General features: G+C 47.7%; 1 protein-coding gene across 1 annotated transcript in view; it reads left to right on the top strand.

The window, feature by feature from the left end:
- Nucleotides 1-24,309, top strand: part of MRC2 (mannose receptor C-type 2) — a 531,676-nt gene that overhangs the window by 348,107 nt on the left and 159,260 nt on the right. Inside the window, 2 exon segments of the mRNA XM_086923828.1 lie at nucleotides 10,734-10,872; nucleotides 14,869-14,901. Of these exon segments, the coding sequence (XP_086779954.1) occupies nucleotides 10,734-10,872; nucleotides 14,869-14,901 (172 nt within the window).

Below are 24,309 nucleotides of genomic sequence, written 5' to 3'. Positions count from 1 at the left end.
CAACTGAAAGATGGGTAAAACAGGCTGAACAGATCTTCTGGAAGAACACAGGACCACTTCCGTTTTAGAGCGGTTAAATTGTAACCAGTTCTTCTTAAGCCACTTCGTGGTGCTAGTCCTACACTCGTGAAAACTTTCCAGGGAAATGGAATCATTCCCTTCCAAGGAAAACACGAGCTGGGTGTCATCCGCATAGTTCACCACCTCCACTCCAAAGGATCTAATAAGTGGAATGAGAGGCTGCAAATAGATGTTAAAGAGCACAGGACAAATCCCTGTTCCCTGCGGGACCCCCTGTCGTAAGGAAGACTTGTTAGCGGAGAACGGCTGAAGGCACACTGTCTGTGTCCTGTCTGTTAGATAAGAGGAAAGCCAGTCAAGGGCGCGACCAGTCACACCCTGGTCTTTAAGTCTCTCCAACAGTATACCGTGGTTTACAGTGTCAAAAGCCACTGACCTGTCCAACAGCACCAAGAGCACTGACTGGCCACTGTCCGCCCACATCCTCATATCATCAAGCACGGTAAAAAGTGCTGTTTCAGTACCGTGCTTGGGCCGAAAGCCAAATTGCATCTCGTCAAGGAGCGAAAACTCCTCAAGATACTGGGATAGAGACTTACTGACGATGCGTTCCAGAATTTTAACAGGATATGGCTATAAAGAAATTGGCTGATAGTTGGCCACACACCCGGGGTCAAGCGTGGTTTTTTTTTAGAAGAGGGGTCACAACTGCTTCTTTCCTCTTTTTGGGGACCTCCCTCGTACTCAAAGATAGACCACAGATCTGTTGTAAATAGGGAAAGAGCTTGGCCCGTATTCCTTCCAGATTTTGTGGGGAAGGGGGTCCAGGGGGGACCCAGAGGTGATACCCCTGGCTAAGGCTCAAACATTTTCTCGTCCGGAATGCGAAAGCAATCCAGAGTATGCTGGCCGTGTTTTAAAATGGTAGGGTTGCTGGGATTAGAGTCTGGTGATGGCAGAAAACACTGCTCAGCGTTCTACAACTGAGAATCAGGTTTTTCCACCACTGTTGGTGGATCAAAATCCCTAACTATCTTGTCGATTTTATCCTCCAGATAGGAAGCTTACTCATCGCATAAAGCTTGAGTAACTGAAATTATGTTATCAGTACAGTCAGGTTTAGACAGACTCTTTACTAAGCTGAATATAGCTTTGGTGCTAGTAACTGCTAGAAGAATGTTATTAGCAAAATACTCTGCTTTAGTTTTCGCTATAATGTTTTTGTACAGATTAAGTTGATTCTTAAAAGCATTTTTATCTGAATCACTATATCCTTTTCTCCAGGCTTTTTCGGCCACTTTACAACCCATCCTGAGTGCTCGCAATTCCTTGTTAAACCAGGGGGCTGAGGGTTTCTCTCTCTTTTTTAGCTTCTTTGCAGGAATATGCTTATCAAGCCTGTCTCGGATCTGCACACAGTGGAATTCGTAATTCCAGTCCACCGACCTACTGGGGTCCAGGCTGTCTAAGTCATTCCAATGCAAGGGATTTTTAAGCTTACTCAATGTGGCCCATTCTCTGCCCAGCCGATATTGCCTCTGATGATAAATTTTACAACACACATTAGGCAGAGTAAGCCTCAAATTTAGCAGACTATGATCAGTCCAGCACAGTGGTAGAACATCTGTGATTGTAGCCATGTTGGAATTAGCAAACAGTAGATCTAATATATGTCCATCCTGGCGCGTAGGTTGCAACACCAGCTGGGGCATTTCGAAGCTTGCGCAAGCTTCCGACAATTCTTTAAACGCCTTGCCCGGCGGGCCATCAGCTCACAAGTTGAAATCACCCAGGATGATCAGTTTAGAGTGTGTCAAGGCCAGATAACACACCACATTAATTGGGGCAGAGCACTTAGAGTTAGGTCCTCCTGGGGGTCTGTAGCAGAGCATACCCGTTAATAGATAACCGTGAGCTTCCCTTAAGGAAAACCCCAGGAGTTCGAACCCTTCGGCCTCATTTACTTCAAGAGGGGTGAAGTTCCATTTATCTTTGAAGATTACTCCGAACCCTCCTCCTCGACCTGATATACGGGGTTTCTGAAAAACATTATACCCAGGAGGGCAAGCAAGTCCTACCTAGTTCAACTAATCAATCAGTGCGGGTCCAGGTTTCTGAGATAAAAAGTACGTCCAGGTCGTGACATTCCAGCAGGATGTGTATTTACTGAAAATGTTTAACTAGAGACCTGGCATTCACAAGACCGAACATTACCTCAATCAGCGAGCCATCAGTATGCAAGGCCTGGTGCCCCTCCCTCCCAGCCTTAACCCCTACCTCGGACTTCTGCCCACCAAGCCTCATAAGTTGGTCTTTGGAGTAGCAAACACTAGCAAGGCGTGGGGGCTGGGAGAGCGGTCCCGCAGCATGACTGGCACTGTGCACAGTCGGTGCGCGGATGGGCGCAGACGGGCTTGCCTCTGGCGCGCCGATGGCGAGCGCACTGCGCGCTTGCATGGGTCTCCATTTAAAGAGGGAAGGATCGTTATTGCGCTAAAATGCTAGAGCGCCAACCAAAATGGTGCTCACCCGGTGTCTCAACAGGAAGTGAGGGAAAGAAGACACACCGGCTAGAGCGTCTACAGAGATGGAGCACACTCGAGACAATGGCAGGTAAATTTTAAAAACAGCATAAAAAAAACGATTCCCAGCAACAGTACCCCCAAGGTAGTGCAAATAGCAAAATAAGATCAGTAAGTAAAGGCAATGAACAAAGTTTCACACACACAACCAGAGAGTAAAAATTTCGTTGTTTTTTTTACAGTTCATGGAGTCATACCCCCACACCGTGTATGGTGTGGGGGTATGATTCCAACATGTTTGATAACAAACATGACAGGGTTTGTTACAGCCTGTTTAAAGATGGTCATCGCCTAACTACGCATGACCACTCTATGTATCGTAATGGCTGATGCACTTACAACCTGGCCAAATGGACTCCGAATGTTGTAGGGGTGTCCTGCTAATGCAGGGGCACTCTCACACTTAGAACCGAGGATCCTACCTTTAGGATTGAAAGGCCTGCTTTAGGGGTGACTTATAGGTTTTAAGTGCAGTGACCGCAGATCCAGGTAAACCCCTATCTGTGGTAAGTGTGCTAGTACCAGCTTACATAGACTGCAATGGCAGGTGTTTAGATTCAGTTAGAGTGATCCCCCATGGTTGGCATAATGCATGCCTTGGGGACCTATGTCCTGGGTACCTCAGTACCATGTACTAGGAACTGATAAGGGTACACCAGTGTCCAATCTGGGATATACCGAAGTACTTACCATACCACTTTAGGGGAGAAACAACAGATACTGGGGTCCAGATTAGCAGGATCCCAGTCAGACTAGTCAGAAACAGCATAGTACCAGGCAAAATGTTGGGGTAACCATAAAAGCAGATCCTGCTTTCCTACAGTATCTGAAAAAGAAAGTCTGGAAGTGGGCCACAAAGGGGGGCTGTGGTTGTGAGGGATTCTGGAGCAAAGGGTCACAATTGGTTTTGTGAACCTGGGCTGTGGGGCTGGTCATCTGAGTTTGAGGCTCACACGGTTCTTAGGTCGACCTGGAGAGAGGAAGAAAAAAAGACAGCAAGGCCACTCTCGGCATAGGCCTTGTCACTCCTGATGTCTCTCGTTGGTAGGTAAGACTTTGCGGTGGTGGTGTCCGGACTAGACACTCAATAATCCTTGGTTGCAGCAATTGCTCCAGTACCCAGGGTATTGGTGCTCTGAGGCTCTGGGAATGTCTAGCGTTTCAAAACTTGCTGGGAAACATATCTGACTTGACGTTATGAAGACCCTCTTCTAGGTTGCTGCTCCCACTGTGGACCCGGTGGTCAGCAGAATGGTGTACCGAACAGGTGCGGTCTTTGCCTGCAGCTGCAGAGAAGTGACTCCTCCAATCCAAGGGAGATGCTGACATTCGGCGCTGGAATGTCCTCCAAGACTTTAGGCAGATGCACAGCTTTTGGAGGAGTTGGGTCCTTGCAATTGTCTGGATAGCAGCAGTCAGGCAGGGTGTGGCACCAATTTCAGAGCTGGTCCACAGTTCTTGAGATGTCGGCTCTTCTTAATCCTCCTTTGCTTCCTAGTAAATTGATCTCAGTTCCTGGTGTCAGGGGGACTACACCCCCTATATGACTACTTCCTGCAAGGAATGGGCATATTCCTGACCCAGAGTTCCTAGTTTCACCAAATCCACTATGGTGAAACCCTTCTTTTGTTGTTACCTTCAGGTAGCCCACCATAGGAGTGTGACTAGCATGTAAGTGAACCACCCTTCTGACTATGTAATTTTTCCTCCTGCTCTGGTGCCAAATGTGCCCAAGGGCAGAGGGTGATATTTCCAGGTCTGTGGGTAAGCCGGGGTCGCATATCAAAGGCAGCAGAGGCTTTGAAGCTTCTGGCCTTGATATTCTAAATTTGCTAGTCATCCTGTTGAGGAGGTGTGATTACCTTCGTCTGGAAAAGCATTGTTTCTGACCTCGGAGAGCGTGGGCTCTGGCCTGCAGTGTGTCAGAAACTCGTCAGTGGGGGGAGAGTGGAAGATACCAGTCAGCCAGCACACTGGTAGGATTCAGGGGGCACCCCTCTGATACGGACATCAGTACAGATTGGTTAAGTCGAGGTGTTTGATACCAACATGCCACTATTTTTAGTAAAGCCATTATGAAGCTGGGTAACTTAACTCGTAATGACCAGTGCCCAGTACCTATATCTAGGATGGCTTCCTGATCACTTGCAATGTCTAGCAATGGAACTAGACATCACCGGGGCATATCTGCTCATGCTAATCTTTCCTGCCTCAGGGCTTTAAGGCCATGAGTGGACAGGAGCTTGCTCTAGCAATCCCAATGTGCTCTTCTAGAGGGTAGTGTGGTAGGGTAGTGTGGTCGAGCAGGCTTACCCTTATCAGTGAGGAGTGCAAGACATCTATAAATACACACATTTGTCAATAAATGATGCGCACGGCTCAATAAGGAGTTCCACTCAATTTTATAAAAAATAACAGGTACCTTTATATATATTTAGGCACAAGAATCAATGTGATCAGTTAAGTATGTTTTTTCTATAGAAATTCTTTAATATTCAAAAATTTGACAGTGCAATTCTTGGAGCCTTCAATGTTATCCTATGGGAGGAAAAACAAATACAGCATACCAGTTACCTGCAGCTACATACGGGACCAGTCTCTTGGATTAAAGTTGAGTAAGGGGCAAGTTCCAAGGCAGCACCAGGAGGTCACCTCCTTCGGCACTAGAACGGCCAGGTCCGTTGGTGCCCAATGCAATACAATGGGGTACAGTCAGGTCACGAAGATGCTGCATGGAGGGACTGAGGGGTCAGTCCAGTGAAACCAATGAGTGGCTTTGAGTCTTGCGATGTTGGGAGACATGGGGACACCTTTGGTCCTCTTATCCTCTGGCTGGTGCTGCTGGGTGGAAAGGGTCTTTGGTGTGTTGGGTGTCTTCGTCCGGCAACACTCGCGGTTGAGGGGGCCTGCACAAAGAGACTGCAGGCAGTGTCTGAAAGTTCACGAGTGACAAATTCACAGTGGAATCTGTATCTTGAGTGCTTGTGGACCACGCTGACATCAGACCACTTCAACACAGGCTGGGGGGCTCGTATGCAGTGGTGATTGGCGTCATCGGATTTTGGTTGTTCTGGATTCCTTGTGGTTCTTCTTTAGGAGTCTGCATGATACTGGGAACAGTTCTACTGTCCCATGGCAGTTCTTGGTTCCTGGGTAAAGTGCTGGCAGGTCTCCCAGGTTTTGGAGACTCCGCAGCTGCAGGACAAGTCCTCTTTTGGTACAGTTGTCGAAGTCAGCATGCAGGTCAGCAGGGTTTGCATCAAGTCAGCTGCTGGGTCTTCTGTTCTTGCTTTTGCAACTCTTCACATCAATCTTCATCTTTCAGGTCTGCAGGGTCTGTTTTTTTGGTGCACCTGGAACCATAGAGGTGGTACTAGCCTGGTAGGTGGCACGCCTACCTGGCTAGATAATTTTCTTGTCTGTCCAGTTGCCAAAGATTTCTGGGCAAAAGGGGTCTGCTACCGCTCCTGTGAGCGGAGCCAGCCTCTCATTTCAAAGGCGTTCACTTCTTTGAAGCTCCTCTGCCTTGGAATGCTAATCAGTCGGTCATCTTGTGGGAGGGTGGTGTAGTGACCCTCTTCCTGAACAGGCTTTGTTTCTGACCTTCTGAGATCAAGGCTCTCACCCTTGGGGGTCAGACACTCGTCTGTGGTGGCAAGCTGGCAGAAATCAGTCAGCCAACACACCAGGAACTGGTAGGTTTCCAGGGGGCACTTCTAAGGTGCCCTTTGGGTGCATGTATAAAGAAATCCAACACTGGAATCAGCGATAGGTTTATTATTACGATATCATTAATACCAAACATCCCTATTTTCAGTGAAGTCATCATGTAGCTGGGGAACTCGTTTTCACCAGTGTTTAGCTCATGCTTTAAAATGAACTCCCTGTTCAGTTGCACTGGCAGTAATTGAACTAACCAGTCCAGGGGCATATCTGTTCATGCAGGTATGCCCACACATATAATAATAAGTACCCTGCCTTAGGGCTATAAAGCCTGCTGGTTGGGGTTACTTACAAATACTACTTGCAGTGTTAGTAGACATGGCACACAGGGATGTGTGTTATGTCGTGGCTTCACTTTTATCTGCCCCAAAACATGCAGACTGCAGTAACAATCTTGCAAGTGTTTGGTGAGGGGTCTCTTAGGGTGGCACAATTCATGTTGCAGCTCTTAGAGACCTTTCTTTAGTACCTCATGCCCTAGGTGCCAGGGGCTCCCTTTACTAAAGACTTACCGAGAGTGCTAAAGATATTAGGGGATACAACTGTACAGTTTTGGGAAAGAGATCTGGCACTGGGGACCTGGTTAATAGGGACCCAGTGCACTTCCAGTTCAAATCACATCAAATACCAGGCAAAAAGTGGGGGTGACCATGGTAAAAAGGGGCTTTTTCCTACAAGGTCACACTCATTCTCCACCTTACTGTCCTTAAGAATGCCCTTGATGTCTCTCTACTTCCCAACATCATTAGCTTATTTTGTGTAGGAGTCTCCTACGTCTTCATAGATTTTATAAACTGAGCAGAATTTGAAGGTGATTCTTAGCCAACATATTAAATGTATGTAGACACATGCAAAAGCTGGAAAATAGGGTTTTTTACAATAGCATAAGATGACTGCTACACAAGACAGAGCTCTGTACAGCGTTCTATTAGTCTGGATTAAAATGTGTTGTTTCGATGGTGGGGGCGTTGCCCGGTGGGAGAGAAAATGCTGCTTAGGCAGGAGACTCCAAGCCTGTAGAGCTTTCCTGTGATCATCCCAGCTCACACAGGTATGCAAGCTTGATTTCATCAGATTTCTCAAAGACATGGGTGGTGTAAACCTCACAGACTTTACAAGATTTAAATCAGTCTTCTAATTTAATCAAGGTATGTATTCATTTCTTGATGACGAGGCAGACACCCCTTCCTAGATCACTCTGAAAAATTGTTAATGGAAGGCCTATTGCATTTACCTGTACTTACTGTCCACATAAACATTCATTCATTAAAAATCCAATTTAAACTTGCCCTAGGGAAGTTCTATTAAAAATTGATTCACATTTGGCAACTATTACCCTTCTCAACTCTAACCCACCTCCCTTTGCTTAAATAGAAAAAATAAAACTGATTAGATCAAGTCTGTAAAAGAAAAATAAAGTAGGAAAGGTAGTCTTCTCACTAGAGATTTAGCTACCCAAAAAATATATCCAGTCTTTTGCTAATCCTCAATATATTTGTGATATTGACAATGCAGCCTTTTACGATTTTCTCAAAATGAAGGTAACTATTTCTAAACTCCGGTCCTCCCCTTAGCAAGACTCCACATGTATTCATTTTATCAATAAAATAAGAAACAACGTCTAATTGTCTCCAAACTTATAAATTATTGCAGCTTTCATCTTCTACTATACTGAATTCTAAGCAAGAATGTCAGGCGTCGGAATGGCGAGTCCCTTGGATGCAGAGATATGCTCACCAATTTGGTTGAACACATTCAAGAACAAGCATTTGCAATGCAATTGGTCTCGCATTAGGAAAGTTTGAGCTATTGGTATTGTAAATGATATATATTTTATTTATGTGTTGGTTTTGAAAATAGCGAAATTAATAGCTTTGTCATTTACAATGCCAATAGTTTTAACTTTCGCAAATGTGACACCTATAGCATTTGTAATGCAATATGTGTTGTATTTACGTGACTTAGATGTATTGATATTACAAATAACAATGGTGTTTAATTTATTAAAATAATTAATACTTAAATAAAAGTTATTGTCATGTATAATGGCAATAGCTTCAACTTTTGTAAATAACTTTTGTGAAGATTATGTTCAGTGTATTTTATTGTGACGAAAATCCAAGAACAGAAGTGAAATATTACCATCTTTTTGTGACTTTTGTAATAAAGCTTGAAACATTGAGAGCTACCTCCCCCGCACCCTTACACGTACACGTACAAAATCGCTTCCCTTTGCACAACATACTCACTTTAAACGCACAGATTAACTACTGCAATAAAGTAACAACCAGGTTAGGAGGTTGATGCAATCTTTTGTTCACATCGCCCATCCCTGATGAAAAGCCATTGTAACCACAGAGCTGCATTAAGAGTCATTGCAAGGCAGGTTTGGAGTCGGCATTTCAACGGCAACTTTATTTTCCCCACCTCTCCAAACAGCCCGGAAATGCTATCTTATTACATAATAGCCGTTTCTCGAAGCGACACGGTTTCACAACAGGCAAGGCCAGATTCCTGAAGCACGGAGAAGGAATGTGGATATTCCTGCCTTGTGAAGAGACACTGGTTTGACCCGTCCTGCGGCAGCGACAACATATGTAGCGAGTTCCAATCATGGTCTCTGTACTTATAGGCTGAACTTCGGCACATTTTACAAACATTCAAAAACGTGTAATGCTCTAGGAGCAACTTATTTTAACTATTCCTCTAGTATTAGGACACACAACGACCCCATAACAGGAATAATACTTTATTATACTATTTTACGCCAAGAACTGGTACACTAAAACAACGATGACAACTACCTCAATTGAGCTACACAAGTGAATATTTTGTTAAGTGGAGGTTTTAGCCACGCAAGGGTCTTTAATCTTATCTTGTATAGGAACGCAGTAAGGAAATAATATAAAAGAAAGGCGCAGAGATCTACTCGTGAAAAAGCTGCAGTAAAGGGTGTGTGTGTCATCTGTCTTGTAGTGTAACGAACTTATCAAAGGACATTATGAAAGGCAGAAATTAAAACGCTGAGCCTTGGACCACGGAAATAATCGCACGTTGTTTCCTGCGTTTTTAAAGCCTCTGAATCAAATAAAGAAAAAACTCACTGCCGCAGCCTGGCTTCAACAGGAAGCCAGGCAACCTTTGTTGGGACGGGGGCGGGGCCGGACACGCGACCGGAGCTTCCCAGGAGGCAGGCTGCAGTGGCTGGCGCATGGCTCCGGTGCAGAAAGAGGAGAGCCCTGCGTGCAGCCGGCGTCCGCCCGGGAAGCCAAGGAGCGGAGTGCCGGTGTCCGTTGACGTCGGAGTGAGCAGCCCGGAGTCCTGCGGAGTAGAAGTCCCGGTGAGTGGGGCTCCGTGCTTGCGTGTCTGTGTGTATGCAGGGGGGTGGGGGGCGGCAGCGTGTGTATGTATGTGTGTGTGTGTGTGCGCGCGCACGCCTGTGTGTGTGTGCGTGCATGCAGAGGGGTGGGGGCTGGCTGTGTCTGTGTGTGAGCAGGGGCTGTGACTTACCCTGCGCAGGCGCGGCTCAGACGCGCGCTCCCGTGGTCAAAACTGAGACTGCAAAAGCGCGCGTCTGAGTCGTGTCCACTTTCCTAAATACGGGCCACATTAGGTGTGGAGCAGACACTCTCAATGCTCACGCATTGAGAGTACGTCTGCTCGACCTAAAAAGGGTACACCTAATTAAGCCCACATCAAATTTCTCCTCTATAGATCATTATGGACCCCTTAAAAACTCTGAAAATTAGGACTTCTATCAGATAAATATTGTTGGAGTTGTAAATGAAGCCCTGGCAACCTTCCACATCTGTTTTTGAATACCCACTAATTTAGAAATGTTGGTAAAAAATATATTCCTTTATACACAATATTTTAAATTTCATACCACATAAATACTTTACTTCAACAAAATTAAACTGTTAAGAACACTTCTCATTACACCTTAGTCTAGCGACACCCATTTCTTTCTTTCTTTCTCTATGTATAGTCATTATATTCAGCTAGAAGTATAACTTACCTATATTCATTGCTCAACAACGTAGCTTTGTGTGGATTGATGTCTTACTCTTCCGACCACTGTCTGCTATTGTTGTTACTTTCTTGTTATATTTTATTTTTTCCTTTCCTTCCCTCTAGTTTATTCTAAGGTCCTAAACCCTAGTTGCCTGCCATATTATCAAAACCTTTAGTGCGTTTTTACCATTCGAGGGACAAAGTGAAATGCCGATTGTTACAATTTGGTTTCTTTTTCTGTAGTATGACTCCCATTTGTTATATGAGAATGTACTAATTTGACTGACTGCTCACCTTGTTATGTTGGTCCTTGAATGAAATTAATACAACATTCTGAAATTAAATGTGTTGTTTCTGATCTCAACCACACTAGCAATTTCTCTTTTCCTCCAGTACTCCTATCATAACTTTGACAGCAGTAGCCATGATGACGACGACATTCGGCGCTGTGTTATTCTGGAGCGGGTGAAACTGCAGTGGGTGGCCATGCACTGTGATGCCCAAGTGGACTGGATCTGCAAGATGCCTAAAGGTATGTCTTGGCATATATAGTGAGAGGGGGAGGTTTGGCTATAGGCTGGCATCTGGAGTCACCTGGGGCCGTACTACAGAAATGACTCAAAGTGCATATGCACCCGCTTTGTGCGATCTCAGAGCCCTATGGTATTTCAGAAGGCCCACAGATGCCCCTTTTGTCATACAGATAGCACTGGCTATCTGTATGACCCAGCCCCAGTGCTATTCTAGAGGGTGAACCCTCATTTGCATGGGGAAACGCGCAAATGAGGGAATTTCTTTGCCTGTGCTTTGGCGTTGTATGATGGACGTGGGCACAAAGGCAAAAAAGCTGTCAGGAGGCACACTGAAAGTTGTAACTTAAAGATAGTGCAGCCCTCTTGAGGGATCAAAAGCAGTCCCAGGGACCCCTTCAGACATCCTCTCGCATGCGGTGCCGCCACTCACTGACCCGCATGCATGGGGATCTCAAATCCCTTTTGAAAGTGCAGGTGAGTTCCCGCCTGCACAGTGAACCACAGCGTGGCTTTGATGCCTCTGTATTTCACTTGAAAATGCTACCCCCAGAGCAGCATTAGTTTGCGGCTGCCCTGAGGGCAGTTCATTCAACATAATAGGGCACTCTTTTTTCTGTTGGCACATGGCGCCCCTGTTAGAAGGCACGCCTTGGCACAAACAGCCAAAGTGCGCCCCTATCATAATACAGCCCCAAGTGTTCTATGATGATGGACTATTGTCACTTTAAGGGGACACAAAGGCAAAATACTTAGATCAAAGTGATAGTATGCAGAGCACAAGTTTATAAGAAAATGCCCCTTTTTCTTATGATCATCCCCCAAAGTTGTGGACTGATGCTACTGGTTTTTTGATGCTGAGAGTGCACTGAGGCCTTCTAACCAGACCTCATTGGCAGTGCCCTGACCTTAAAGTATGTATGTCTGATTGCTTATATACAATTTGCACAAGCTAGCAAGTCCCTATTATATGGTACCGAGGGCCTTTAAATTATAGTGTCACTCCTGGGACTGCAGCACTGGTTGTGCCACCTTGGGTGTGACAAAGGTAAAATATGGCTCCCTGTCTTCCATTGTAGACTGGAAGTTTTCATAGGTATTATTCACTTCACTTTCCAATAATCTGTCTATATGACTGTATGCACTCAATGCCAGGATAAAAATACAATCCCAGACCACATACATAACATATATTTGACAAAATCAATTGTTATTTATCTCAGTAAATATTTAGTGCAGTGTGTCGGGGTGAAAAAGAAAACCACAATCCAAAGTGTAACAAGACAAGTGAAAAGTGAATCCCAAAAGAACTTGTTTGTGTGTTTTTCTTAACAAACAACAACAGTTAATAACTATTTGGCCAATGTCAAATTAACGTTTGTTTTTATTTGTCAAAAATGTTTTGACGCTCAACTTGGTATAGGGGATAAAAGAGTATTTTGGGATGCCTGGAAAGCATAATCAATTATTAGAAATGGTCTGAATGGGTTTTAAGGTATATTGGTAAGACACATAGGTTTACCTACATTGGCCAAGTAGTATAATTAAGGATGGTCAAAAATGGGTGGAATAAGTGATAGCAACCCTTGTAATGAATTGTACTCATTGTGAAGATCACATAAACAATCGTGATCAAGAAAGTTACACTAATCCAGTGTTGACTCTGAATGGCTGTAAAAGAAGGGTTAATTATTTGTGTGACTCATCATTTGTGATCCGGAGCACTCAGTTAAGAAGTGCTAGCGCTGGAGGGAAAGGAGACCTTTTCAGCTAATTGCCTGGCAGCTTTAAGGCACCGTGGTTAAGTGACTCTTCGATGTCAGAATGAATGTATGAAACAGCGACCGATGCCCGCTTTAATGAATATGGAAGCCTCTTGAGCAAGACAAGAGATGCACAGACCCTCCTGCACATATACCGTCACTGTCTCCTTTGAGACAGAGCAGAAGGCTAGATCGCCACCCACGGCAAGCGTTGGTGGCCCGATGGGGATCTGTTCCGAAGCAGCCACTAATCGTGGTAGTGAAAGGCCGGCGGTTTGGGCAAATCTGTCAATCTGCAGCAATACTCACTTTAACCCTTTGCATGCTTATGACGAGCTCAACTCGGTATGAGGCACAGTGGAGCTGTGCTCATGACGAGCTGATCTCGTCATAACTGTTGCTGCCGGCCCATGCGCAGCTCCACTGTGCAGCATGACAAGCTGGACTCGTCATGAGTACCTCAGCGCCGCGCGTGGCCCCTCCCCCCGCACCGCGGGGGAATTAGCCCCGCGTGGAAGAGGTTAACAAATTGGGATGTGGTCCTGACGGCTGCCAATTACGGTGAGTGTACGCGGTCAAATAGACTGATTATTAGAAAGTGAAGTGAATGATAGCCATGTGAACCACTGTGATTAAGAAAGTGTCAATGGTTTAGGTTGCCATCTTCTGGGCATACAAAGGGCACCTCTGGCACCCAGAACTCAGAAATCAAGAACTGGATAGACTGAAGAAGAGGACCAAAGAAAGATTGCCCTGCTGCACAAAGGACCCGGCGAAGAGAGTCTACATCGACTTGGACTGGTTGTGTCCTGCTCATAGAGAAGTTGAATCCTGAGACCAGCCGAAGCAAGGGACTCCAAGCTCTGTTGGCTGACCTCTTGTTTGCAACACAGGTCCAAAACAGCTGAAGAACCCTGCTGGGGCGAGTTGGTAGCTCAAATCTTCTAAACACTGCTCCTTGATACCATGCAGCACCAGCGACCAGGTCCTGAAGCTCAAAATTGCCCCCTAGTCTGCTAAATGCAGGAGAGTCATCTAAGTTTTCATCCAAGGCAGGATCCACTTTGACCGCGATATTGGGCGACTGGTAGCCCAGTGGCGACTGGACTTTTGCCAGGACCAAGAGGACTTCATGGGACATCAACCCATGGTGCCAGGATCACCTTACCGAGCCCGTGGACCGAAGAGTAGCAACAGAAAGACCCCCATCGACCACATCCTATCCACAGCACCCTTGAGCATCGTCAGCATCCTGTTTCCTTCGCATAAGGGCAAGTTCCATAACAGTTTATGGCAAGGAAATAAAAGTGAATGGAACGGACTGGACAGCTGTTTTTTTCAGGAAGGTAACTGAGGACCTTGCTTTGCCCCCTAACTGGCTCCCTACCAAATGTTGTCACCTAAGTAACTCAAAGCAACCACATTAATACTTACCCAAATGTCAAAATTGTTGAATTTGCCTATTCTTGTTTGAGGCTAATTAGAAAGTGTAGATTTACTATACCTTGTAAATGTCGTATCTCCGGAACATTCTGGTGGTTATTTGTCATTTTGGTGTCTAAAATTGCATAAAAACACAGTCTGTTTTTATAATTTCGTGTCAGATTTTTCAGTGTCTAGTGTATTTCTTCTTCAATTGTTTTGGTGCTGTTTAAGTGTTTTACATTTGTTCCTTTGTGTTAGCCTGACTGTTTAGAGCTACAGCTACCCTATGTTCAGCTAAAGGTTTAACAAACGAAACCTACTGGTCCTAAAGGGAGTGATAAGTGTATCAGATGGTGAGGTTGCACTACCACACCATATAATACACCCCATTTCCTCACAATAACTATTAGCGTTGATTGCTTCTTACTCCAGATAACCTAGTCCTCATTTCCCTCTCATTTTCTTGCTCTAAGTCTCCCCTAATTTTCTTTACTTCATCCATCAAGACATTGGGTCTTTCGTTCTGTGTCGCCTTTCAACACATCCAAAGCTCAGACCTTTCTCTTCACCCTTGCTCGAGGTCCCTGCTGCCAAACTTTCCTTTCTTCCCTCTTTCCCCTTTTCTTTTTTGACTCCGTTTTACCCGTTGAACGGGCAACAGATTCCTCTCTTGCTGTAATGTTCAGATGCGCTTAGTGTCATTTCAAGTCCTCTGAGTAACCTATCTGACTGAGGATTAAGCCTATCATTCTTTAAGAAAAATGTTGCCCCTTTATTTCAAAGCTGATGCTTGCTCTTTTTGTTTTGAAGGGTCCGATGTGAAGGAGCCGGAGGTCACCCAAGGTAAGCACACTTATGGTTTACTCTTTTTCTCTCTCAGCCTAGCTCTCTTTTTCACATATGTAACCATTAGAAAAAAATGCTATACTAACTGGGATTCCTTAAATTCAGAATTTGAATTGCCCCAGTATTGGAACTTTCATAGATTCCCATGCTTTGTATCATTCCCCCGTCGTCGGAATGGGAGCCTCAGTAAATAAAAAATACCATAGCAGTAAGTACAAAAGAGAAAACTAGGCTTAGGCCTCATCTCATTTTGTAGCTTATCCACCTCTTTTTGTAAAAGCGACCAAAATTCTGCAACAACCAATCAGAAAAGCCTCACCCCATAGAACCCTCCTGAGACAGCCTCAGAGCCTCAGATTTTCTACTGCACGTTGTGCTAGGGAATCTCCACTGAGCTCTGCTCAGATTTCTCTTCAGATTTGATTCTTTTTCCTTTTCTTCAACTTTAATATGTCTGACAAGGAGAAGAAGGCGTTACTTAGAGCTTGTACTACCTGTTCTAAGAAGAGGCTATTTGTGGAGGACAAGCATGAGGACTGTATCCACTGCGTTCGAGGCATGTGGGCTGCTGAATTCATATCTGTGCATAGATCGCCACCTAGTGTTGGGTCCGGATGATTGCACATTGTTGTCCTGGAAGAGTCTTCGAAGTATCACGAGATAGGTGGCTCCTCCCCTGGACTACAGTGCGCATGGGCATCGCCTCCATCCCCAGATTGTTTTTTTCCGCCATTGGGTTCGGATGTGTTTCGGTTCCCTCTGTCGGAACCAATAGTTGTTCAACTTCTACTCGAGACCAAAAGGTCTTTAGGCTGGGCGTCGGTATAGTTGCGTACGGGTTTCTTTCTGACTCTCAGCTCCGATCTCTATCTGCCCTTCCACGTGCTTTCGGCGCGGACGGGCCTACACTACACTCTTGCTATGGAGCGAACTCCGTTTAAGAAGTGCCCGGTGTGTAACTCTAAATATTCACACCTCGACGTGCACCCTGTGTGCAATACCTGCTTGTCGCCGGATCACCGCGAAGACACCTGCATGGCGTGTTCGAAGTTCCGGAGCAAGAAGACTTTAAAGATTCGTCGGGCCAATAGGCTCCAGGCTCAGTTATCGGCTACGGCGCCCCCACCTGATGACATTTTCCAGGAATCTGTCGAGGGAGAAGACGACGTGCAAGGTTCGGACTCTAATCCCGCATCCGAAGGTGAAACCTATGACGAAGGTGCGGAGAACTTTGACGAAGTCACCGACGAGGTAGGGGACGACGAACAGGCTTTTGCCACTATGGGTGATAGCTCAGAGGAGGAGCATCCCCAACCAGACTCTGGGGTTATTACCCCTCCTACGGCCCAGGTCGAGGGATCGCCTTCGGGCCTTACCCAAGATCTAACTATGAGTCCTACGTCCCCGCCTCCGGGCCCGGTCACGGACACTTATGTACCATCACTTACGTCGAAGAAAACGAAAGTGAAGCCAACTGGTCCCGCACTCTCGGATGCGAAACCGAAAGTGAAAGTTGTGCTAGTGAAGAAGGTTCTGGAGGCGTCAACTTCTAAGGAAACCAAAATGGCCGACTCAAAGAGCCACGCCAAGATGGCCGACCCGAAGTCCTCGGGGTCGGTGCCGAAGGCGAAATCGTCCGACGCGGCTGCGTCGGCTCCGAAAGGGGTCGTGGACCCGAAGTCGGCTCCGAAGAGGCGTCTGGGCGACGACGCGCATGGCCATGGGGCGTCGGCCCCGAAGAAGGCGCATGCGGGTGATCGGGCTCTCGATGCCGAGGAGTCACTCGAGCCGGTCAAGCCCTCTCCGGCCTTGACGAAGAAGGTGGCGGAATCTTTGCAGCGGATTCGAAAAGACACTGTCGCGCCAAAGCTCACGCCTAAGCCTGCAAAGGAGCAGACGCCTATCCGTTTCACCTTTCCTCCCAAGTCGGCGCCGAAGGCCTTCGCGCCGAAACAGAGTGGACCCTCGAAGGAGGTACTGACACCTAAAGCGGCCTTGGTGGTGTCGAAGCTTCGACTCCAACCGCTTGCTGAAGAGGAACGTCGTGAGGTAACCATCGACGCCAACACCGGAAAACTGTCGCTCCTCAAAAGAAAGATCACGACGGAGCCGGCGTTGGAACATTTTAAGATCCCTCTCAAAAACAAAAGGAACTCTGAGGGCTCTTCGGCGCTGGTGGAACCTGTGTCCCCACAAACCCTGGGGTACTCGCCGACGCATTTCCTCGCGGCCGGTGCGGACGAGGAAGACGCCGAGTACGACTATCCGGCGTACTCGGATCCGGAGGAGGAGCACGTTCCGTGGTCCGCCGGAGGCGACCCGGAGGACCCGCAGGGGGGTCAGGACGCTCAACTTTTCGCGGCCAAGACGTCCCCGACAGAGGATTCGGCGGCCTTCAATGCCCTGATAGAGAGGGCTGCTGCTAACCACGACGTCGAGCTGCACGCGGACCCCGTGGATGTGGACTTCTTATTCGACACCTTCTCGGTAGCCGAAAAGTCAGTCAAAACGCTACCGATGCTGAAGGGGGTGCTTAAACATGCTACGGAGGTCTTCAAGGAGCCCACCCGAGCGCGTGTGGTCAACCCTCGCATCGACAGGAAATATAAGGCAGCGCCCACGGATCCGACATATATCAAGGGACACTTGCCATTGGACTCCCTGGTCGTTTCCAATGCTCGGAAGAGGGCGAACTCTCAAACTACTGGTGACGCTCCTCCCCCAGACAAAGAGTCCAAGATCTTCGAGGCCTCAGGCAAACGGATTGCTGCACAGGCAGCAAATATCTGGAGAATATCTAACACCCAAGCCTTGCTTGCACGTTATGATAGGGCCCATTATGACACATTAGAGGCCATACTACAACACTTGCCTGACCAATACAAGGAGGCGGGGGAGATGCTCATTCAGGAGGGTAAACTCATTACGAATGCATCCATCAAATGTGCGTTGGATGTGGCAGACACAGCCTCCAGGGCTATCAATACTAGTGTGCTGCTTAGACGCCATGCCTGGCTTAGAATTTCGGGGTTCAAACCCGACATCCAAACCACTATACTGAATCAGACAGTGAATCCTGACCATCTGTTTGGCCCTGAGGTGGATGCCACCCTGGAGAAAATGAAAAAAGATACGGAAACTGCCAAGTCCATGGGGCCTTTACAAAGTCAGCAGTTTCGGAGTGGTTCCTTTCGCCGCTCAAACTCCAGAGGCACCTCAAGGGGACAAGCATCCCAGTCCACACCATATTACAAGACTAACAACCAAGCCTCGTATAACAACAAAAATAGAGGTGGTTACAGAGGCAATAATGTCAAGGGCAGGGGACGTGGCAACAATAGCTCCAGGTCCACCGCCACCAACAAACAGTGACGTCTTGTCACTGCCCCCCGGCCATGCAACACCGGTCGGGGGGAGGCTCCAGCAGTTCCTGCCGGCGTGGAAGTCCATCACCACGGACAGGTGGGTGAGGTCTATTATCCAGTACGGGTACTGTCTGGAGCTTACGTCCATTCCACCGGACATACCCCCAAGGAGCCGTCCTATGTCAGGCGAGCACTTGACCTTGTTGCAGCAAGAACTTCTAGTCATGCTGCAAAAAGGGGCGATAGAGCTCGTTCCAGTGCAAGAGCGGGGAACAGGGGTTTACTCTCTGTATTTTCTGATCCCCAAGAAGGACGGATCCCTCAGGCCTATCCTGGACCTCAGGCCCCTGAACTGGTACATCCTCTCGGAGCACTTCCATATGCTCACGTTGCAGCAGGTGCTTCCCCTGCTTCAACAGGGGGACTTCCTGGCTACGCTGGATCTGAAAGATGCCTATTTTCATATTCCCCTGCATCCTTCCCACAGGAAGTACCTCAGATTCACGATCTTAGACCAGCATTACCAGTTCAAGGTTCTGCCGTTCGGGGTCACCACGGCACCGAGAGTGTTTACCAAGTGCCTAGCAACCGTGGCGGCGCATCTCCGTCGCCAGCACGTCCACGTCTTTCCCTACCTGGACGACTGGCTCATTCAGGCAAGAACAGAACAGCAGTGCGTCGACCACGTGTCACGCACCATTCATCTCCTGCACGATCTGGGATTCTCTCTGAACTACCCGAAGTCCCATCTCCAGCCCGCCAACGTGCGACAGTACCTGGGCGCGACGATCGACACTCTGGCAGCCACCGCGCAGCCAAATTCAGTGAGAATCGCCAGTATCCAGGCGCTGATCCAACGATTCAGACCCCAACACTCGCTTCCGGCGAGGGTGTTCATGCAGTTGATAGGCATGATGGCCTCCTGCATCTCCATTGTCCCGCACGCGAGACTACATATGCGTCCGCTTCAGGAGTGCCTTGCACGTCAGTGGACTCAGGCTCATGGGCAACTGACAGACCTAGTGTTGGTGAGCGGTCGGGCATACAACTCTCTGCATTGGTGGAATCCACACAACCTTTGCAAGGGCCGACCATTCCAAGAGCCTGTCCCACAGATTATCCTGACGACGGACGCCTCTCTCCAGGGATGGGGAGCGCATGTACTCCATTACACTGTGCAGGGACTATGGACACTACAGCAAAAGAAGATGCACATCAATGTGTTGGAACTGATGGCAATCTTCATGGCCTTGAAGGCGTTCAAAGTACATCTGTGCAACAAAGTCGTGTTGATCCGGACGGACAACATGACGGCCATGTACTATATTCAGAAGCAGGGAGGCACACACTCTCCACAGCTGTCTCATCTGGCTCAGAGCATGTGGAAGTGGGCCATTCAGAGGAACATCTTCCTCATGGCAGAGCACCTCCCGGGACAATCAAATGGCGGATCTGCTCAGCAGGCACAGCCATCAGATGCACGAGTGGGAGATACATCCATCAGTACTCCAACCGTACTTCCAAAGGTGGGGTCATCCAGAGATAGACCTGTTCGCCACAAAGGAGAACGCAAAATGCCAAAGCTTCGCCGCCAGATTCCCACACCCCCAATCACAGGGCAATGCGATGTGGATGAACTGGTCAGGCAGATTTGCGTACGCTTTTCCCCCAGCACCTCTGATACCGCTGGTGGCGCGCAAGCTCAGGCAGCACTCGATGACTCTCATCCTGGTTGCTCCAACGTGGGCTCGCCAACCATGGTACACCACGTTTCTCGAACTGTCCGTGGTGCCGCATCAAAGGCTTCATCTCACTCCCAGCCTTCTGACGCAGAGCCATGGCGACATTCAGCACCCGGATCCGCAACAGCTCAACCTGGCGATCTGGCTCCTGAAGTCCTAGAGTTTGGCTACCTCAATCTTCCTCCCGATTGCATGAACATCATTCGGGAGGCAAGGAAGCCCACTACCAGAGCTTGTTATGCGGCTAAATGGAAGAGGTTTGTCATCTACTGTGCTACCCACAATATTGACCCGCTAGATGCTTCCATTCAAAACATCATTTGCTATCTTTTCCACCTGTATCAATGCAATCTGGCATACTCTTCCATCCGCATTCACCTGTCTGCTATGGCAGCTTACCTCCAGAGTAGACAACACTTGTCACTCTTCAGGGTCCCTGCTATCAAGGCCTTTCTGGAAGGACTCAAGAGGGTCATTCCGCCAAGGACCCCACCATCTCCAGAATGGAACCTCAATGTGGTTCTTACAAGGCTGATGGGTCCTCCCTTTGAGCCACTGCACTCTTGTGAGCTTCAGTTTCTGACTTGGAAGGTTGCGTTCTTAGTAGCAATTACTTCGCTACGGAGGGTTAGCGAGCTGCAGGCGCTCACCATCCAAGAACCTTTCTTCCAGGTACATGCTAACAGGGTGGTGCTCCGCACTAACCCTAAATTCTTACCCAAAGTGGTATCCCAATTCCACTTAAACCAGACTATCGAATTACCGGTGTTTTTCCAAAACCCAGAAACGCTGGCGGAGCGCATGCTCCACACTCTTGATGTTAAGAGGGCCTTAATGTATTATGTAGACAGGACCAAAGATTTTCGCAAAACCAAGCAGCTTTTTGTTGCTTTTGCCACTCACCACAAGGGAAACGCTATCTCTAAAGCAGGGATTGCTAGGTGGATAGTGAAGTGCATTCAGATCTTTTACGCTAAAGCTAAGCGCACTCTCACTATCCCACCGAGGGCCCACTCCACCAGGAAGTTGGGGGCCTCTATGGCTTTCCTAGGTAACATTCCTTTAGAGGATATCTGTAGAGCAGCCACATGGTCTACCACACATACTTTCACTAAACACTACTGTGTAGACGTGCATTCCAAACAACAGGCAGCTGTTGGTCAGGCTGTTCTAAAAACGCTTTTTCAGACTGCTGCAGCTGGCACGGGCGGCCGCCGTTAATGGAGGGACTGCTATGTATTCTATGCACAGATATGAATTCAGCAGCCCACATGCCTCGAACTGCAAATGCTACTTACCAGTATGCATCTGTTCTTGGCATGTAGGGCTGCTGACATTCATATCGCCCACCCTCCTCCCCGGCGCCTGTAGCAGCTGCAGGATTCATTCATTTACATACATATGCTCATAGCATGGTCATCACTCACATTCTTCACTCCATCTCTGCCAATGGCTAAAAACAATCTGGGGATGGAGGCGATGCCCATGCGCACTGTAGTCCAGGGGAGGAGCCACCTATCTCGTGATACTTCGAAGACTCTTCCAGGACAACAATGTGCAATCATCCGGACCCAACACTAGGTGGCGATCTATGCACAGATATGAATGTCAGCAGCCCTACATGCCAAGAACAGATGCATACTGGTAAGTAGCATTTGCATTGTACCTGGACCACAAGGCCACAGATTGTAAAATCTGCAGAACATTCTCTACAAAGACCTTGAGAGACAGGGAAGGCCGCTTGTTGACTTGGCTGCAGAAAATGAAGTCACTTAAGGAGGTTATGTCATCTGACAGTGAGGATTCTTCCTCTACTGCGTCCTCCAGAAGATTCAAGAAGAGGGGTAGGTCATCCTCTTCAACATCTATTGAGCCCCCTGTGAAAGCCTTACAAAAGACCTCTGATAGGTCTGAAAGGGCTAGTCCTTAAAATCTCCTCACCGAGGTGTAAAAGAGAGGCTGGGACAGACTGAGGAGACACAGAGTGCTAAGAAGGTGAAGAAAGGTGTTTCTGATACTTCTCCACCATCTGAAAAGGAGAAGGGATGCAAGAAACCATCTGCTGTCCCTCAGGAAGGAAGATCGGACAAGAAACCATGTCCGTCGACGACAAAAACAGCTGGTACCTCGACGTACGACGGGACCATCGACGGCAGCTTCGTCGACGCCAATGATATCTTCGTCGCCGTTTAAGGTCGACGATGGTGTCTACATTTTCGACGTCGACGATAATGACGACGAAGGTAATGACGACGAGGACGACGTCGACGACGGCAGCCATGATGATGATGACGACACCGTCGACGATCAATCCTTCGTCGACGATAAATCCTCCGTCGACGGTAAATCCCCCGTCGACGGTTCCATCGACGACGATTTCGACGTTGACGATTCAAAGGGTCCGCATATCTATAAAGAGGCAGCAAATTACCCCAGAGATGACATCTCCTCGGCGTGTAACACCTTTGCCTCCCACTTTGCTTCTTGATGAGGAGTCTGATGACGATGAGGATGGTCCTTATGGAGATGCTTATAGCCCATCCGAATTACAAGTAAAGTATCAGGATTCGGATTCTGATGAGTGCTAAGCTGAAGAGCGCCAGTTTGTTCAGCAAGAAAGGCCTCCACAAAAATCACGTCAGGATATGGTGGCAATGCCGTCCTCTCTTATAACGGACTTACAATTGATGCTACCAGATTACAAAAAGAGGTTTCCATCGCAAACTGCGGAACAGCAAGAGCGTCCTCCTTCTCCATCCATCCCTACTACTCCTACAGTTGCAGTGACGCCTTTGGCTTCTCGAGTTTCGGAACCAGAATCCAGAGAGAGCTATCAGGAGGTTGTGACTGTTCAGGATGATGATGTCTCATCTGATGGAGATCTTCAGGTTGATCCTCCTCATGACCCGGATAGAGGTTGGGACGATGATGTCATTCAGGATCCGGATTCACCAGTGCCAGATACTGCTACCTCCCCTCCAGCTGACATTGGAGGTTTCCATAATCTTATGGAAAGGGCGTCCAAGAGATTTGGCCTTCCTATTACGACAGCACAATCAGACTGTTTCCTTTATGACTTCAAGGAACTTACAGAAAGGCCATTCGTTCAATTCCAATAATCGAACGTGTATGGTCAGAAGGTACTAAGGTGATGCAGAATCCTGCAACAGTCATCCCTGTTCTTCCCCGGCTGGAGAAGAAATATAAAGCTCCAGAAGGCAGTCCCGCTTGCCTGACTGGTCAGCCGAAGCCGGACTCAATTATTTCCCAGGCGGCGCAAAGCGAGTCCAAAAATCCATCGACACCACTTACAACACCGCCAGACAAGGAAGGGAGATGTCTGGACAATGTGGGAAAAAGATTCTGTACTATGGCCAGCATCCTGGTTCGAGCTGCTAATGCTCTTGCTATCTTGGGCAGATATGATAGCCAGATGTGGTGCGATTTATCCCCGTTTGTGGACCAACTTCCGGATGGAGCGAAAGATGAGGGCAGGAAGATACTGGTGGAAGGGGAGTGTTCCTCTTCAGAGGTGATAGATTGTGCTATGGACATAGCAACTACAGCTTTCCGTGCACGAGCGGGTTCAGCAGTTTTAAGGCGTCAGGGCTGCCTACGGGCAACCTGGTTTCGCCAAGAAGTTCAAAATAAGATCTTGGACTTACCTTACGACAGAGAGATGCTTTTTGGAAAGCATGTAGATGATGCCCTTCAAGGCATCAAGAAGGACACGGACACAGCAAGGTCCTTGGGGACATTGAATTACCGCAAAGTTCCTTTCAGAGGTGCGAGAGGGAGAGGGTTTTCCTCATACAGAGGTGGCAATCAACAGCGCTACTCTTCGTACTCGCAGTCCTCGCAATCTTACAAGCCACAATACGCACAGCGCCAAGGCCAGTCGGTGTCTTTCTCTCGCCAGCCATCAAGGGGGCGTCAAGGGAGAAACAATTCTAAGCGACAATAGCGGTTTCATGTCACTTTCTACTGTTCCTACCCCTCCGATAACATCAGTGGGGGGCAGGATTTCTCATTGTCTACGCAGCTGGAAGGTTATTACATTCGACCAGTAGGTTCTGAATATAATTCAGGGTGGCCACACTTTGGAGTTTCAACAGCTTCCTCCAAACTGAGCTCCAGGCGCCAACGAGTCGAAACATCTAGGACTTTTACGTCTCGAAGTCCACCAACTTTTCATCAAGGGGGCAATAGAACCTGTACCTCACAACCAAAGGGGCAAAGGCTTTTATTCCAGGTTCTTCCTGGTTCGCAAGACAAAGGAAAAGTGGCGTCCAATATTA

The sequence above is a fragment of the Lissotriton vulgaris genome, chromosome 5 (assembly GCF_964263255.1).
Source record: "Lissotriton vulgaris chromosome 5, aLisVul1.2, whole genome shotgun sequence".
Classification (NCBI taxonomy): domain Eukaryota; kingdom Metazoa; phylum Chordata; class Amphibia; order Caudata; family Salamandridae; genus Lissotriton; species Lissotriton vulgaris.
Note: the sequence above shows the minus strand (reverse complement) of the source record. Positions and strands in the feature narration are given on the sequence as shown.